Source organism: Peromyscus californicus, unplaced genomic scaffold (assembly GCF_007827085.1).
Source record: "Peromyscus californicus insignis strain IS unplaced genomic scaffold, ASM782708v3 Scaffold_5__1_contigs__length_169319896, whole genome shotgun sequence".
Classification (NCBI taxonomy): Eukaryota; Metazoa; Chordata; class Mammalia; order Rodentia; family Cricetidae; genus Peromyscus; species Peromyscus californicus.
The window spans coordinates 111,328,715-111,345,904 of NW_026294573.1; the positions used below are offsets into that span (position 1 = coordinate 111,328,715).

At 45.2% G+C, this 17,190-nt stretch overlaps 1 protein-coding gene across 2 annotated transcripts in view; it reads left to right on the forward strand.

The window, feature by feature from the left end:
• Positions 1-17,190, forward strand: part of Mob3b (MOB kinase activator 3B) — a 198,114-nt gene that overhangs the window by 158,882 nt on the left and 22,042 nt on the right. For both annotated transcript variants that reach the window (XM_052716480.1, XM_052716481.1), the window contains exon 3: positions 2,228-2,430. In XM_052716480.1, the coding sequence (XP_052572440.1) occupies positions 2,228-2,430 (203 nt within the window). The remainder of the gene's footprint in view (positions 1-2,227; positions 2,431-17,190) is intronic.

Genomic DNA, 17,190 nt, shown 5'->3' on the forward strand with positions numbered 1-17,190 from the left:
CAAAACTATACCAGGACTAGCAAAAAGCTCTCATGTCTGCTGTGGGCTCTCCCCCTTTCCGAAGCAGGAGGTGCTGGATTCACATATTACTGAAATAAAACTACTGTCCTTTCTCGATCAGTTTTGACTGATGATACGTTCCCTGCCTCACTTGTCTCAGATATTTTTAAAAGTGGAACTTAAGTATGAAAGACGGCCACTGTCCCTAGAACTAATCACAATGCAAGACATACACGTGAAAAGGTTATGGAAAATATGCAAGGTAGTTAATGATTAAGAAAAAGGGATTTCAGATTCTTACTTCCCGCCCTACAGGCTAGATAAAGTTGTTCTTCATTATGAAATTCTCCCTTCTTCCAAAAGCATTTCTCCCCATTGGCAGCTAAGTACCTGTTAGCTGACCTGGACCTGGGAAGGCATCGTCCGATGCTGTGGACTTCTTCCCCCTGCCCTTCTCTCTCCATCACCCTTGTTTGTGCCCCTGTGCTGTTGAAGAGTGATTTCAAATACTTCATTACGATGAGCTGTTGAGTGGTGTCTCTCACACAGGCCCAAAGGCAAGTCAAACTGCAAAGGTACCTGTACTTTGGATTCTAGAATTTGACTGATCTGAAATCCCAGCCCCACTGTTATATAAAACTTTAGCCCATGCTCCAGAGCCTCTGTGTTACTCATCTGTGAAATGGGAATAATAAAACTATTTCACAGGTAAAGATGACATATTCACCCTTCTTCAGCTTGCCTCACTTGTCTTAGAGGGAGTCCAGTCATCTGTATAGGACACTCTTTGGAAGATTCTGGTCCGTCTGTCAACATTCAGTGGTGGTTTAGTGGCCCCATTTCACCAGAGAAAGCTCCAGAACTCAAGTTGCTGCCCTCACCCCATCTTTGCTCTGGTTTTACCTCATCCCAGGATCCCAGCACCTGTTGCCACATCATTCGGGCTCTATGCTGTACCCACATTCTCCCTGGGTTTGTTCAGTGTGTTGCCTTTGACTTTCAAGAAAAGCTGGTATCCATGCAGGGACCTGGAGAGGCAGATCCCATCACAGCCGACTGCCAGACAGATTCCACCTCTCCTCTTCTGCCCTGGAGGGAGAATGATAACAGGAGATTCACCCGACAGAACATCTCATGGCAGACAACTGCCCCAGATCCCTGCAGAGCTAAGAACAGCGAAACCCCAGGCTTCTGAGGACCTGGGGCATCATTATGTCACAACTCTACAGTGACCTGGAAGCTGGTGGTTACACCTGTCTTTTCTGGACAAGGACATTTTCCTTGTAACAGTGCCTGGATGCAGAGGGATGGGGTCAGCCCCATTTGTGAGCTCCTGCTATGTTCTAGGCACTATAGGAAGATCTTGCACGTTGTGACTACCCCCCCACACCCACCCACTGTGCAAGGAAAGCCTTGCTCTGACCCCTCCTTTAGAGCCGAGAAACCAAAGAGTAAATAACTGGGCCTGGTCATAGAGCTGGAAAAGAGAGCCAACCAGGAATTCAAACAAAGTCTGTTTAACTTTGAAGTCCATTACAGCTGGCTTCCCATTAAAGGCAGGGTAAATAGCAAGAGTGTAAGTAGCTTTTCAGAGGGAGAGGGGAAGTGGCCTTGCCATTCTGCTACCTGCTGCTTCCACCCAGCTGGAAGTTGTGGTCATCAGACAGGGAAATTGGAATGGCTCTTCCAGTCACCTGCCTTTCCCCCACCACGAAAACATAACCCCTCCAAGAGATGGAACCCAGTGATGGCGCGCGTGCCGTCTGTGAATTGTCCACCTTGGCGACAACACCTTGGGAAACACTTTCAATCACAATCTGCAAATGGGTAGCTTTGTGGGGTGTGTCTAATGTGGAGAGATGTTTTGTTTCAGTGGCAGGAATTTTCAGAACTTCAGATTAATTGTTAACCTTTTTCAAAGATAACGGGTTTACACAAAACTCCAAGTTTCCGAAATCACCTTGAAAAATCCAAAGTTCTGCTATCCCCGAGCCCCCAATCCCCTCTGGCCACTGGTCGCTGGAATGGAGTAGCCACCCACTTGGACCTGGAAGTGAAATGGTGCTTTTTAATCTGTCACAGTCCTTTTCCCCCTGGGTCCTGTGCAGTAAGGACTACCTTAGTAAGTTCCCCCTCCCCCTCCACAGCACCCTTTCTCTCCTCTTGGACATAAGGGGAAAAGATCCTTCCTAGAGGCTTCATTACCTTTTTCTTTTTGTTCCTCTAGGTGTTCCCTTCCCAAAGAACTTCCTTCAGATCTGCAAGAAGATCCTGTGCCGCCTTTTTCGGGTCTTCGTCCATGTCTACATCCACCACTTTGACCGGGTCATTGTGATGGGTGCGGAGGCTCACGTCAACACCTGCTACAAACACTTCTATTACTTCGTCACGGAGATGAACCTCATAGACCGCAAGGAGCTAGAGCCCTTGGTAAGTGTCTCAGCAGTACGTCACCATACACTGTGAGAACTATGGAAAGCTGGGGTCGGAAGGGGCTGTAGAATTAGACAGCGTTCGATCAGCAGAGGAGCAAGGTGCATCAAAATGTCTACTGCAATCAGATAACTGTCTTAAGTTTCTCTCCAGGAGGTGAGATAATGTGGTGACATTATTCTTATATAATGATTTGGGCCAAGGAAGCTAGATTTAATGCTTAACTCTGAAAAAAAATCATTTACTCAATTTCTTAGAGACACTTCTATTTTTTTTCCCTGAGACAGAGTTTCTCTGTGTAGCCCTGGCTGTCCTGGAACTCGATCCTGTAGACCAGGCTGGCCTCAAACTCAGAGACTCACTTGCCGCTGCCTCCCGAGTGCTAGGATTAAAGGCGTGCACTACCACTGCCCGACTGAGACACTTCTTTGATCTATCACTATTAGTCAGTGATGGTCAGATACATTTATTTTCTTAGTCAGTAAATGAACATTTCACACTCACTGTATGTCAGCTGCTAGGCACGCAAAGTTAAATTAAACTTCCAAGGACACAGAGAGAAGCTAAGGAAGAGTTCTGTGTCATAGGGAATTTGCTCTTTTTACTGACTCCCCTGGGGTGAAGCCATTGTGGGTTTATCATTTGAGATTAAGAACATTTGAGATTAAAAACATTTGAGAGTAAGCTCTAGCTTTTTATACAGATGAGTGGAGTCTGCTTATTTTATTGTTTTTAAAAGAGATTTATTTTTATTTTGTGTATGCGTGTTTCCCTGCATGTATGTTTGTGTACCATATATGCATGCAGTGCCTGTGGAGGCCAGAGGAGGGTCTCAAATCCCCTGGAACTGAAGTTGCAGGTGGTTGTGAGCTGCCGTGTGGGTGCTGGGAATCAAACCTGAGTTCTCTGAAAGAGCAACAGGTGCTCTTAACCACTGGGCTATTCCTCCATCCTCTGGGTTTATTTTCTTCAAAAGTCCCTTTCACTGTTGGCTTTACTATGTGCTTGAGAAATCAAGGACCCTCAAAACCTTTGTAACGGGTTCACTCTAATGTGGATGCTTGCCTCACAGCTGTCCCCAGTGGCACTAGTGAGTACCTGTCTATCCAATAGGATACATGGCTTTATATTAAAACCATGAGTTGTTATTTTTTTCTCTTGAGAGAGTTAAAGTGTAGTTTTGCGAAATATAGTTGGCAAAGTCAGTTTTGAACAAGTGTTTTTGAATATTGAGCAAAGTACAGAGCCCAGGTGTCCGCTCTACTGTTTACCCGTCTTTGTTTGGGTACCTGAGGTCAACAGCTCACATGACTACCACTGGAAAGACACTGTAGTATAGTCACATATCCCCACAGTAAGAGCTGAGCCCAGCTGTGTGGAGAAGCAGCAGATCACAGAGGAGCCAAGCGGGCAGAGAAACAGGCATAGGGATACTCATTTGAAGGATCTCAGTAGGCTCAGGGCACACAGGCTGTTCCAGTCCTCTGTTACCTTGCCTCACCGTCTTTGGTCTGACAGCCTAATGTGGGAGGTGGTTGGCTGTGGACTCTAGATTGACTGGTTTATATTAGCTATGTGTGAACAACTCATGAGTAAACTGTTTGCCACCTCAGGTATTAACTAGCTAGGGGCAGGACAGGGGGGTCCCTCTTGGACTTAGCAAGGTCCCAGGGATTAAAGAAGCAAAATACAATTAATCAAACAATCAATAATAAACAAACAAGCAAGCAAATAATGACATATTAGCTATACATGTACTATATAACTATTAAAGAAGATGTTGGTGAATCTTCTGTTACCTTTAGGAGTTTAATTCATGATCTACAATTGCACCATGGAATACACACCAAACAGTTTACTTTGCATACAGTTGAGATATCTCTCACATCATTGGTTAAAGAAGAGATGGTCATCTTCACTTTCTTTCCATTGGATTCTTAGAAATCTTTTGGGGACAGCCCCTGAGTTATCTCTGGGCATCATCATAGGACTCACATGGAAAGAAACTTAAAGGCATCAGTGGTGGTGGGTTTACTAGTTTGTCCTGTGCAAAGACTGCTGAGTGTAAATAACCACCACGAAGAGTGAAAGGTTGTACAAACAGCTCAGGGGAGTGTAAATACTGGAAACTGTTGATAAAGCTAATCTCCGAAAATGTCAAGGGCAGTGGAAAGAGAGGGGCCTTGCCAGTGAAGAGACACAAAGCACTGTGCTGGGCCATGGAGTCGAGTTCCCATCCAGGGTCACGCCCAGGTAAACGGGAACAAGTCCCCAAAGGCCACCAGAAGTAAGAGCTCTGCTAGACACTCACGCTTTGCATTTTGCTGAGTTGACACATAAATGTTAGCTGGATAGGGCTGGACATCAAGTTCTCCTTTATGCACAGAAGCATAAAGACTATTGTGGGGTAATGCTGGGGGCAAGTCAGCAAGGAGAGAAAGCCTTCCTTTGCCGTCTGAAACCTCACTGTTGTATTCTGTTATTGAAGAGAGGCCCCAGGAGCTGGAGTACCTGGTGGTACCAGGAGCTGCCTTGCAGTTCCAGCCTCACAGCTAGGCCCTGAACAAGCCAGCATTCTACAAAGAACTTCTTTGGGGGCCTGGGAGAAAAACATGATTATCCTCACCAGGAATTGTTAACAGTGGAAGTAACAAGAGAAGCAGTGGGTGCCCCCCAAGTTTGTACTTCTTTACCTTGTACTTAAGATTGTTTTCTTCCCACATTTATGTTTTGTTGATCACAGTGACAGGAAAATTAATTGTAATAAGTAGTAAGTAATCTTAAAATAGTTATGTAGAACTGTGTGTTTGCTTGTTTATACAAGCTCAAACCCGTAAATCACAGGATTGGATACTGTGAATGTTTCTGAGTTTAATGATCCTATGATGGCCAGGCATGGTGACAAATGCCTATAATCCCAACACTCTAGAGGCATACTCAGAAGGATGGCTGCAATGTTGAGTCTAACCTGATCTACATGGATGTTCCAGACCAGTCAGAGCTCCATAGAGAGAACCTGTCCCCAAAATAACAATAACAGGGGCTCTTCAGAGCACTGGCTATTCTTCCAGAGGACCCCGGATTGATTCCCAGCACCTTCATGGCAGCTCATAGCTGTCTGTAACACCAATTCCAGGAAATTCGACAACCTCTTCTGGCTTTTGTAGCCACTAAGTATGCACATGGTGCACAGACATATATACGCAGGGAAAATACCCAAACATACAGAATAAAACAATTTTTAAAACCCACGATCATATGATGCCAGGCCCAACTGCATATCTGGCATCACTAAGAGTGTTGTACTTGTGGATTGGCACTGATGACACTGTGCTCATTGATATTGCTGGAATTCCTGACAAACCATCTAATGTTGCAAAGCACATATTGCAATCAGCACTAGCATAATACACTTAAACTTGTCAAGTAGTTTCTTACATTTATTTATTGTGTGGGGTGTGCTTGTGTTTAGACTTGCATTTGTCTCTGTACATGCAGCTGCACACAAGTGCATGTACATGTGTGGGGGGGGCAGACAACAACTGTGGGAGTCAGTTCTCTCCTTCCATCACAGAGTCCCAGGACCGGGACATCTAGCTTGGTGGCAGAGGCCTTTACCCGATGAGCCACCTCACTGACCCAAGATCCATGTATTCTTATGTTGTGCAGTCCACTACTCCATATGTTCAAAACAAGTCGTTCAGAGATCATGTTTTATATAAGAAGGATATGTTGTAAGGGGGTAAACTTACAACACAGCCTAGAAAATACACAATGCTGAGTATCTGCTTCATCCCCGGAGGATGAATACTCAGGACTTTGCCTTCAAGTTCTGGTCATGCATTCTTCATAGGGTAATGCAGCTAGAGATCAAAGGGTAGCATTTGTTCAGCCAATTTCCTTCAAAGCAGCAGCATTGCCGGAAGTCCCCCACCATTAGTGGGCCATTCCTGGGGTCATACTTAGAATTCCACAGTGTGGAACTTGGAGCCTCACCTGGGCCTTCCCCTCCATGCATCTACCATGACAGCCACGGTCCTTTGGGTCAAGGTTCACCTGACTGCATGGGAGCAGTGCTGCCTGAGCATCTGGCACGTGGATTATCTGGAGGATCCAGGGCCCCACAAGGGTAGGAGACTCAGTACCACACAGAGCCAGCGTAAGACTCAGCCCCAGGGCTCACACCCCAAACCTTCACTTACTAACTTGTAACCTTTAACAAGATACTTAGTTTCTGAAACCATGGTTTTCCTCACCATGGAGTAACCATAATGTAATTATAAAAATTAGAGATTAGGCACACAGTAAGTACATAAGAAATGTTAGCTATTAAGTCAGATAATGAATTTACAGTAATTAGTACTCAGTAAGTAGAACAACCCGACTTCTCCCTTCCCTGGTTCTCATGGCCTTTCATCCATCCTAGTGATTCCTTAGGTGGCCTCAGAGCAAACGGACTTAATTCTATTTGTATCTGTCTCTCCCTTGGGGTTGTCAGTTCTGTGAGGGCAGCCAGTAAATAAGATGTGCACCTGAATTGTCCATGGCTTGGGACATAATAAATACTTGGTTTTTGTTTTTGTTTTTTTTTTTTATTTTGGGTAGAGTGGTTTAAGGATGATGTACCTCTGTTCAAAAGGATTATATGTAGCCGTTCCTCCTTGGTACCACCCTTCTTTCATAATTGCAACTTAGCCACTCATTTATTGGGACTAACATGTCATCCTGACTGATTTATAATAAAGATTCAAAGCAAATTAAGATGCAGAGCAGTGAAGGGATGTGTTTAAACTGTGGACCTGACTGCACATTCTCCACCCCAGATTACAGATTGATTCACCCAGGAAATGTTGAACATGCTCATACCACCTCAGTGTCCTAGTGCCGAAGACACAAGGTAGCCTGCCCTCTGTGTCTTAGCATGGGAAGTCCCATGTCCTGGGAAAACCTTGGTCTCCGGCAAACTGGGACAAATGGTCAGGCTTCTGAGTAGGAAATCAATCTGGAACTCAAAAGCTGGGAAGAGGTCGTCCTGGACAGCCCAGTGAAGGCCAGCAGGACTTCCTGACTCCAGAGCTTGCCTTAGGGCCCCACTGAGACCTCACTCAGCCTCTGCAACCAGCCGGCAGCCTGGGTACCCAGAGAAACACAAGCCATTCTGCTTGCTCTCCAGCAGGGGGCTGGCAGGATGCCGAGACAATCCATTTCTCATGGAAGTGCAGCCCCGGAAGATGACCAAATTCATGCAAGTTCACAGTGGGAGGAAAGGATGCCCAAGTGATGCTGGTAATTGGGAAATGGGCCAGGCCGTGATTGAATAAGCGGGTTGCTGCTGTTGGCCCTGACTGCCTGGGAGTCAGCTGACAGAACTGATCTAATCAGAATTATCACTAGCAAGCAAGACTAGCAAGTGCAGTGTGTTGATGGCCTTTCACTAAAAACAAAAGCAAACTGGAAGAGGGCAGGTTAGTGCAGCCGTAGCTGTGAATGAAGAGCTGGTGGGGCTACTGGAAGAAAAGGACTGGTGACGACTGAGGGAACTAGTTCATCCTACTGTGCCTGCTGACCCCTGGATGACCTGGCCCAAGGCTGTCCGAGTCTCTCACCAGGACTCCATTTCCTTATCTCTAACGGTAGAGATGCATCCTGGAGGTGCAGGCTATAAAAGCAAAGGTTACCCCAAGTGCTGGGCCAGGAGATCTTCTGTTAAGACAGGAGGGTGGTCCCCACACCACCTGCATCATCACCTCCGGAGGTGGTGTTTTGAAATGGGTGTGTATGAGCCTGATCTGGCTACATGAAGTCCAGTTGTTGAAATTAGGACTTCATTCCGGTCACTCTCTATTTCAGACCCACTCTGTAGAGGAGTCAGCTTTGCTAAAGCACAAATTCTGGTTCTGTGGGTCTGACAGGACGGGACTGGAGAGTACCCACGGGGAGGCTGCAGGGCAGCTTGGCAGAAGTTGGTTATCTCCTTCCACCACATGGGGTCCTAGGATCAGGCTCGGTGGCAGGCACCTTCACCTGCTGAGCTATCTCGCTGGCCGCTCTACTAAGCTTGTTATGTGTATTCTTTCATCTCTTCACGCTTGTTACCATTACCTCAGACAGGACAACATGTGGTCCACATTCTTCACCGTGCCTCATTACTGGCATTTAGTTACACCAAAGCACGTCTCTCAGTCCATCCTTATCAGGTAGGTGCCTGTTGCCTAACAATTGTTCATAGTTTTCAGCACCCAAACTACCACATGAACATGGGAGCGTCGAAAAACAATGTGAGGACCGAGGTTGTAGAAAGCCTTGTCTCATGAAAGCCTAACCATAAATCATCTGGACCCACGCAGGGACTGACCCTGTTCCCTCTAAGAGGCAGCCAGGTCAAGCATGCTCGTCCCTTGGAGAAGCCTGGCTGAGTCCAGGAGGCAAGGTTGGTCTGCAAGGCAAGATCAGGTCAGCACTGTGAAAAGCAGCAGAGCCTTTTGCATGAGCCAAGCTGCTCCCTGAATAGCTGGCAATGAAGAGCCATTGTGGGGCTTTTGAAAGGATCCTTTCTTTCTGAGCATCATCTGGATAGAAGCCTTCAGACAGCCGCGTGTCAGGCGGTTCTGGGCTTTTCAGGCGAATGGCTCAACCTTAGACACAACCACTGTAGAAGAAAGAGCTACAGCCTATAATCTGGGCTGTGTATTGACATTTCCACTCTCATGTTACCGCATTGCTTGTTTGACCCTGGGTGAGGCTTGTGATGCCTCTGGGTCTCAGTTTCCCCATTCTCAAAGGACATCAACTCTGGAGTGATACAGGCTTAATGGACTGAGATTCGGATCTTTGGCATTGTGTCTCACCAGGCTTGTCATCTCTTGTCCAAGATGACCTCCCCTCTTTGTTTAGAGAGGCCTTCCTGCCTGGAAGCTCACCATGACCGCAGAGAGATAGACTTGGCCCAGAGAAAAGCTGAGTCTGCCTTCATGAGACTGACTTTGCTAATTCAGATGATGCACATGTATATGTGTGCATGAATTCATGCAGGAGAAAGTGTGTGTGTGTGTGTCTGCAGGGTGGCATCAGTCTGTTCACAGCAACCCAAGTGCCCAGAGGTGAGCCAGAAGGCCCGCCAGAGATCATTTTAGGAGCTTTGGCAGACTTATTCAAGTGTGTCTTTGAAAAATAGCAAAGAATTATTGTCAACTAATTGCATTGTGCAGAATCAGTCACACATCTTTGCCAGACCTATTTATTCTTTCCTCTTGATATCCAGGGAGCTTTGGGTTCTGGTTTGTAGGATGGTAGGTGGTTGGTTTCTTGGGGGGGGGAGGGGGGTATCACATTGTTTTGTTTTTAATTGAGTCACGAGTGAGATGTGGTCTAATTTTTTTTACACTCTAAAATATTTTGTTAGAGTTAAAATGATGCAAACTGAAAAATTATCAGCATATAATATTCAACAATAAAAAATAGGATTTGAGTCGGGCGGTGGTGGCGCACGCCTTTAATCCCAGCACTCGGGAGGCAGAGCCAGGCGGATCTCTGTGAGTTCGAGGCCAGCCTGGACTACCAAGCGAGTTCCAGGAAAGGCGCAAAGCTACACAGAGAAACCCTGTCTCGAAAAACAAAAACAAAAAAAAAAAAAAAAAAAAATAGGATTTGAAACTATACTCCAGAATCACTAATCACCATATGTCCATAAAGGAAGGAAGAAACAGAGCAAAAGGTGAAGTAGTTCTTTCATCATTATTTGCTTTGATAGACTTGGGTTTGGTTTTGAGGGAGACTTTTGCTTGTTTTTGAGATAGGGTCTTGCTATGTACCTAGGCTGGCTACAAACTTGGGCTCTCCCTGCCTCTGCCCATCATGCACCAAACTATCTGTGTAGGCCACCAGCTCAACAACAGTGGTTTTCTCCTAATGGGATTACAGAAAATGCTGCTTTTGTATACATAACTCCTTGGGTTTCCAGTCTTTCTATCACAAACGTGAATCATTTATGTATCAGGAAAAGAAAATCAATCCTTATGCCATTAAGGCCTTACCACCAAAGACTGAGGCTTCACACAGCCTCTGTGCCAGGACCAAGAACAGAGTTGGCCTCTTTCCTAGCTGGCCACTCACATTAATTAAAAGTAAATGAAAATAAAAGGTTCAGATTCCTCCACTTGCTCTGAAAAGACCTCTGTTGTTGTTTTCCAACTTCAAGTTTTAAAGAGGACAAAGGGGATTTGTTAAAAAACAGTTCGTCTAAATCGTGGAATGACCTCTGCAAAGTTTATCACATTTAAGCATGAGTGTATGTACAACAACTGCAGAAAAATTTGCCGAAATTATTCTTTGTTGCTGTTGATTCTTATCCCTCTTTACTAAGACATTAACAAAACACAAAACCAGGAGTGACTAAGGATGCTGTCTCTACCCTGGTGTCGATCAGATTCATGTTTTATCATTTTTTTCTTTCCTCCCTGCAGGAGGCATGCCAGGCCCGGTTCACAGTACCCCATGTCTCAGATTAGCCCATCCTTTGTATGGAGGGTGATATTCTAATCACAACAAATTCTCAGGATTTAACCTTTTGGCTTAAAATATAAATTAAAAATCTTTTTGAACACTAATACATTTCCGTAACTATTTTTGTTTTAGCTTGTGATTTCCTCCTCTTCTCAGCTGCCAATGGTCTTCCAGTTCTGTAGGCCTACTCAGTCCATGATAGCAGCCTGGCAGTGACTGGAATCACACACCCTGCTGCTGCTGTTCTCTGGATGGAAATGGTTTAGCAACTACTTCTAGCTTGGGCTAGGAAAGGGTACCTTCTACACCATCTGGTAAACATGTACCAACTGATTTGTACAAGGGTCCCTATCTTCTAGGAACTACCTAGAAGGTTTCCTCTCAGTTTCATTGTGACTTATTACAGCATCTCCCAAAGTGTATTTGCCAGAAGCTGCTAGATCTAAGGGATGCCAAATGTTACTATGCAAGAGGAGGTTCCACAGTGAGCTATAGGAAACACTTTACAGAGCTGGTCAGCTTTCTTTAATGCACTAATATACATGCTCGGTACAGAGCAATTTGTGGGTATAAAGCTCCATGAAGACCCTTCGGGAAATACTAACTCCAGTGTCTTAAGTGATCTGACTTCTACTGAATGTCTGCTAATAAGCTTTTTAAACAAATGAACCAACAGCTGCATGTCAGACTCCAAGTTGAGCACAGTAATAATTAAACAAGATACATCTTCATTCTTTAAGAAAATCACAGGGCTGGCTGGCTGGCTTCTTGATGTTTTTCAGTTAGAGTCTCATTCTGTAGTTCAGGCTGACCTGGAACTCGTGATCCTTCTGCCTCTGCCTCTTGAGTACCAGGATTACGCATTCAGTTTGCCCTGGTTTCCTTTCTGATGCTGTGACAAAACACTGACCCAAAGCAACCTAGGAAGAAAAAGGCTTATTTCCATTTATACTTCCTAGTAACTGTCCATCACCAAGGGAAGTCAGGGCAAGAATTCAAAACAGGAACCTGAAAGCAAAAACTGAAGTGGAGACCATGCAGGAAGGTAACTCCCTGGTTCACTCCCTGTGGCTGGTGCTTAGCTAGCTTTTTGATACAGCCCAGGCCCACCTGCCTAGGGATGGTGCCACCCACAGTGGGCTGGATCTTCCGTGTCAATTATTAATCAAGACAGTTCTTCACAAACTCGGGCCACAGGCCAATCTGATCTAAGCAGTGTCTCAGTTGAGACTCTCTCTCCCCAAGTGACTTTTGAATGTGTCAGGTTGACACTAAAAGCGAACCAGGACAAGCTAGCAGCTCGTGGTTTTAAAGAGCAATGTTCTTTAGTTCATTACTTTATGTGTCATCAGCAACATAGTAGTCACCAGCCATTGGTGACCTTAGCTAAAACTAAATGAAAGATTTAAAAATGTGTATCCCTACTTGTAACACCTGCATTTCAAGGGATCAGAGGTCACACGTGTCTAGTGACTCTTGTCATGACTGTCACAGCAATGAAACAGTCTACCAGGCATCACTGGCTCAGCTTCTGGACTAACTCCTAACAGCACACTTAACTACCCTCTCCCTACACAATGGCTTTCAGATGTGCCCAGAATTGTCCCTATGCTGCCTCAGTGAGCCGTTCGGTTCCTTAAGCTCCTAATATGGTCTGTTGGTTTTTGCTAAGCCACTTCTCTCCTAGTTTGTAGATAAAACTCAAAACCATGTGCTCAGCATTTCTCCCTGAGTCTTCCATCAAATCTCCCATGTCACAGAAATGCTTGAAATATTAGGAGTGATATTGGTTTCTGGGATATCAAACAGTTATTGCTTTTTTTTCTTTCTTTCTGTGTTCTTTGGTGCTGGAAATTACTGCAGATGTCAGTCACAGCAGGGATTAATTCATCATCTTCAACATTTATATGAAAATGGGATAGGCAGTGTGGCCCGGTGCCCATAGACAAGCCTGCCAAATGCTGGCTGCTTTGTGTGATCTGCGCTAGTTCAAATTTCCCAGCCAGATAAGACTAGATTCTTTGGCTCGAAAAAGTGTCAAGTGAATATCAACTTGGGACTTGAATGAAGAAAGATTTTCCTTAAGGAAATATAACTCTGGATCATCACTCATCACTCGTCTGCCCCACTGTAAGAAAACCACGAAGATAAGATTACAAAGCATCCCTAACCTAGGGACTATCGTGGATTCACTTATGAGATTTGAGGACCTCTTCCCATGAAGCAATCGTACATATAAAGGTCAAATATACAGTTAAACCATTGCATAGGACTGGAGCATGGTACTAACTGATATTAGCCCTCCACATTAGTATGAATAGATGTCATTACATTGTGACTTTGAATGTAACTGGAAAAATAAACATATAAATGCATGTAGTTGGATTTGGATGAAGAGAGAGGTGTGTGGATCTGAAAGGAATTTCCCAGAGTCCTTTGCATGGGCTACATGCCTTTACCTGTGAGTTGTTGTACATGCAAATCCCTCAGCGTCATGTCCTCCCAAGTCCTGTTCATTCTGCAGGTCTTGGTTTAATTGTCACTTCCCTGGGAACAACTGTTCTCCCCCTATATAGAGCAGCCAAGACAAAAGTCACCATGGATTAGTGTCAGAGATGAGAACATGGCCTTTACTGCTTATCAGCAGTGAATTATTAAACCCAGCTCACACTTAAGCCCCATCACTTAAAGAGAAGAATCTGGGGATATATTTTTAAGCTGTCACAGATATTAATAAACTTTAAGCTGGTGATGTCTGCCGTTAACCCCGACCTTCCCTTTTCTTCTTCCACTGAGCACATTGCTTCAGAAATCCTCTGGCCCAGTAAGAACTCCCGTTATCTCTCTGCAGTCTTGCTGCACTGCCGGTGTGAAGAACTCACTGCCTCACTTCCCATTCATCAAGAACTCACTGCCTCACTTCCCATTCATCAAGAACTCGCTGTCTCTCTCCCCATTCATTGCACAGTAACTTGCTTTCCGTTCCGGAATGCTGCACTTCCTACTGAGGTAGGATCCTTCAGGCTTGCATGCTTGCTTGTCATGCACAAGAGGCCATGGATGTTAGGAAAATTCTCTGGTAATTCATGCTTATCAGTAGATCTTTAGAACATGGTGCTGAGCAAAAGAAATCAGACACCACAAATACATGTAGTTTGAGTCCCTTTACCCCAAACTCCAGAACAGTTTAGTGCAGAGTGTCAGGTCGTGTATCGGTGGTTGGCTGGGGCCACAACTGGGACCAAGGGATTGATGGCACAGACATAACAGAATGTTCAAGAATGATGGAAATGTTTTAATTGTGGCACGGTTACGTGTTTACAGGGAACAAACACCTGTCAAAACTCATCACACTGTACGTTTAAATAGAAGCATTTTACTGCAGATAAAATATGCCTGAATCAATTCTATTTTAAGAATATACTCGGTAAACGCATCCAACGTGTTTTTTAAAACTTCAGTCTTTACAAGAACAATGTTTTGACAGGCCTCTGCTCAGAGATTTTGACGTCCTTTCCTCCTGGGTGGTTAGTAAGACTAACTGAAGAGTAAAAACTTATCTCTAAGGGACGATTAGAAAACCTCCAGTTTGGGCTCATTATAATAACAGAAATGTTCATGTGTTAGGCAAAGACAAGAGGAACCCCCTGGCAATGAAGTTCCCAGTGTGCTCGGCTTCAGGCTCTCATGTGTATGTATATTTCGGAGCTAAAAACAGACACCATGGACAGGTCCTGTAGCGCCTGGCTGGAAAGGCCTCTGCGGGCAGTTTCAGAGGGTGCTAAACTCTGGTCAGGGCTCTCATCGTCTCAGCCCTCTATCAGCCCCAGTGTATGCCATACAGGAGAATTATGTCCCCAAGGCCTGAGTCCGAAGTTCTCATCCACCACAGCTGTTCCAGGTGTGCATGCAGGTGTTTACAGATGGCTTATCCTGGGCTCTGGCAATAGTTATGAATAGCTGTAAACCTTTCTACGGTGCATCACCTGGGAATATCTCCAATGTATTAAGTCAGAATTTCCAAGGGCTGGCTCAGACATAGTAGAGCCTCAAGGGTGAGTACCAGGGAGACTGAATGAGGCAATTCTCAACCATTTCCTGTGTAAGAGCATCTGGGGAGCTTATAAAGGACAGCTGCATGGGGCCACTGTTAAGAATTCTGATGCCGAAGGCTGGAGATGGGGCTCATGATGCTGCCTTCCTGAGTGGTTTTTGGTTTTGCTTTTGAGGCAGGATCTCATGTAGCCTGGGTAGTTGGCTTCAGACTCCCTAGGTAGCTAAGGATCATCTTGTGTGTGAGTGCAGGTGGGGAGGGTGTGCACATATAAGTACATGCAGGTGCAGTTGTGTGTGAATGTCCAACGTCTTCCTCTACCACTGTCTGTCTGGTTTTTTGAGGCAGGGTCTTTTACTAAAGCTGGAGCTTACCATCTTGTCTAGATAGACTGGCCAGTATGCCCCCAGGCCTGCCTGTCTCCTGGTACCCTCCCTACCATGCTCGGCTTATATTATACTTATATTATCAAGCACTCTGCCCACTGAAACATCTCCCTTAGCACCACCATGAAAGATCGTGAACTTCTGATCCTCCTGCCTCCACCTCCCAAGTGCTGGGATTACAGACTGAGCTGCCATACCCAAGTTATACCATTCTGGGGATTGAACCCAGAACTTCATGCATGCTAGCCAAGCACTCTACCAACTGAGCTATATCACTGGCCATGATTCTGTATTCTCAGTAGCTCCTAGATCCTTGTAGTTCAGGTAGTACCTGCATCGAACTAAAGAACTAATAGCAACTATTCCCAAATTTAGTAAAATTGAGGTCAGCAAAATATCTGAGCCTGAGGAGGGCCTATTCACTTTTTAAAAGAGGATATCTGGTCCCATCTCTCTTGTTTTCAAACTTACACTTACTTTCCTTTTCTCTGTCTCTTCCCTCAGAATCAACCCTACACCCAGTACCTTGTCTAGACCCAATTGGGGTTTCTGTCACCTTCTGCTGACAGAAAGTTATCATCACACCCTAATGGCCCATCCTCAGGCCTCAAAGCTTCTGGTCCTCACCCACACTAGATCTTCTCCCCACCTCATACAAGTCTTGGGAATAACAGAGCACTCGGGGCCAGGCTTCCTACTGTATGAACACATGAATGGTCCTACCTTATCTTCTGGTAAAATAATAGGACAGGAGGGAATATGTAAGAGCCAAAAAATAGGCTGAATGGCCATTCTCTAGACGTATTACGGCCACTGTCATCATTAACTCACAACAACTATGTGACCTGCACTGGGCCCACAAGATCAGCCCCATTAACAGTCAGTCAAGGAAGGGCTCACTGGGTCCTACCCTTAACCTCTGAACTACTAACTATTGATAGATTCTGGGGGAGGGGAAATCACTGTCTTTACTTGTGTACCCCACCAGGCTCCAACAGAAAGCTCCAAACCCATGGTCACACAGATGGCCCCGGTTATTCTCAGTCAGTCACAAACCAAAATAGTGGACATGAACGTAAGAGAGAGATTTGGGAGGAGGAGGTGGTGAGAGTGGTCTGATGGGTTCTATACATGTCTGAAACTGTGAAAATAATTAAAACGTTTTTAAATGGGAGAACGTCTTGGTTCATTTTCTATTGCTGTGATAAAACACTATGACCAAGACACCTTACAGACGAAAGGATTTAGTTGCACTTACAGTTTCAGAGGGTTAGAGTTAGGCGGAGCAAAGGAACAGCTAAGAACTCACTTATTGAGCCACAACTCTGAGACAAATAGGAAGGCATGGGGAATGAGTCTTATAAACCTCAAAGCCCAGCCCCAGTGACATGCCTCCTCCAACAAGACTAATGCTTCCCAAACAGCTCCAGCAACTGGGGGCCAAGTACTGAAACCTAAAAGCTTATAGGGGCCATTCTCATCCAAGCTGTCATACAGGACATGGTCAGGATGAGCCAACCCACAGTCGTTAGCACACAAGTTCTCTGACTACACTATGTGAAGCCTGAGTCCAGTTTAGGGCCCTCACCTCCCCTTCTGTTAGAGCGGCCACATCCTTTTAGTATTTAATGACCTCTGTGTAGACTCATGGTGGGAGAAATGGTTCCTGTTGCTAAAATAATTTGTAACTCACATAGATTAGGGAAGAAAGGTCTAGATTCCCTCTGTTTCCGGCACCACAATGACACAGGTTATTATTGCCTTTCCCTATACTGTTTCCAGTGCAGCCCCCACTAGAGGCTTCTGGACATGAAG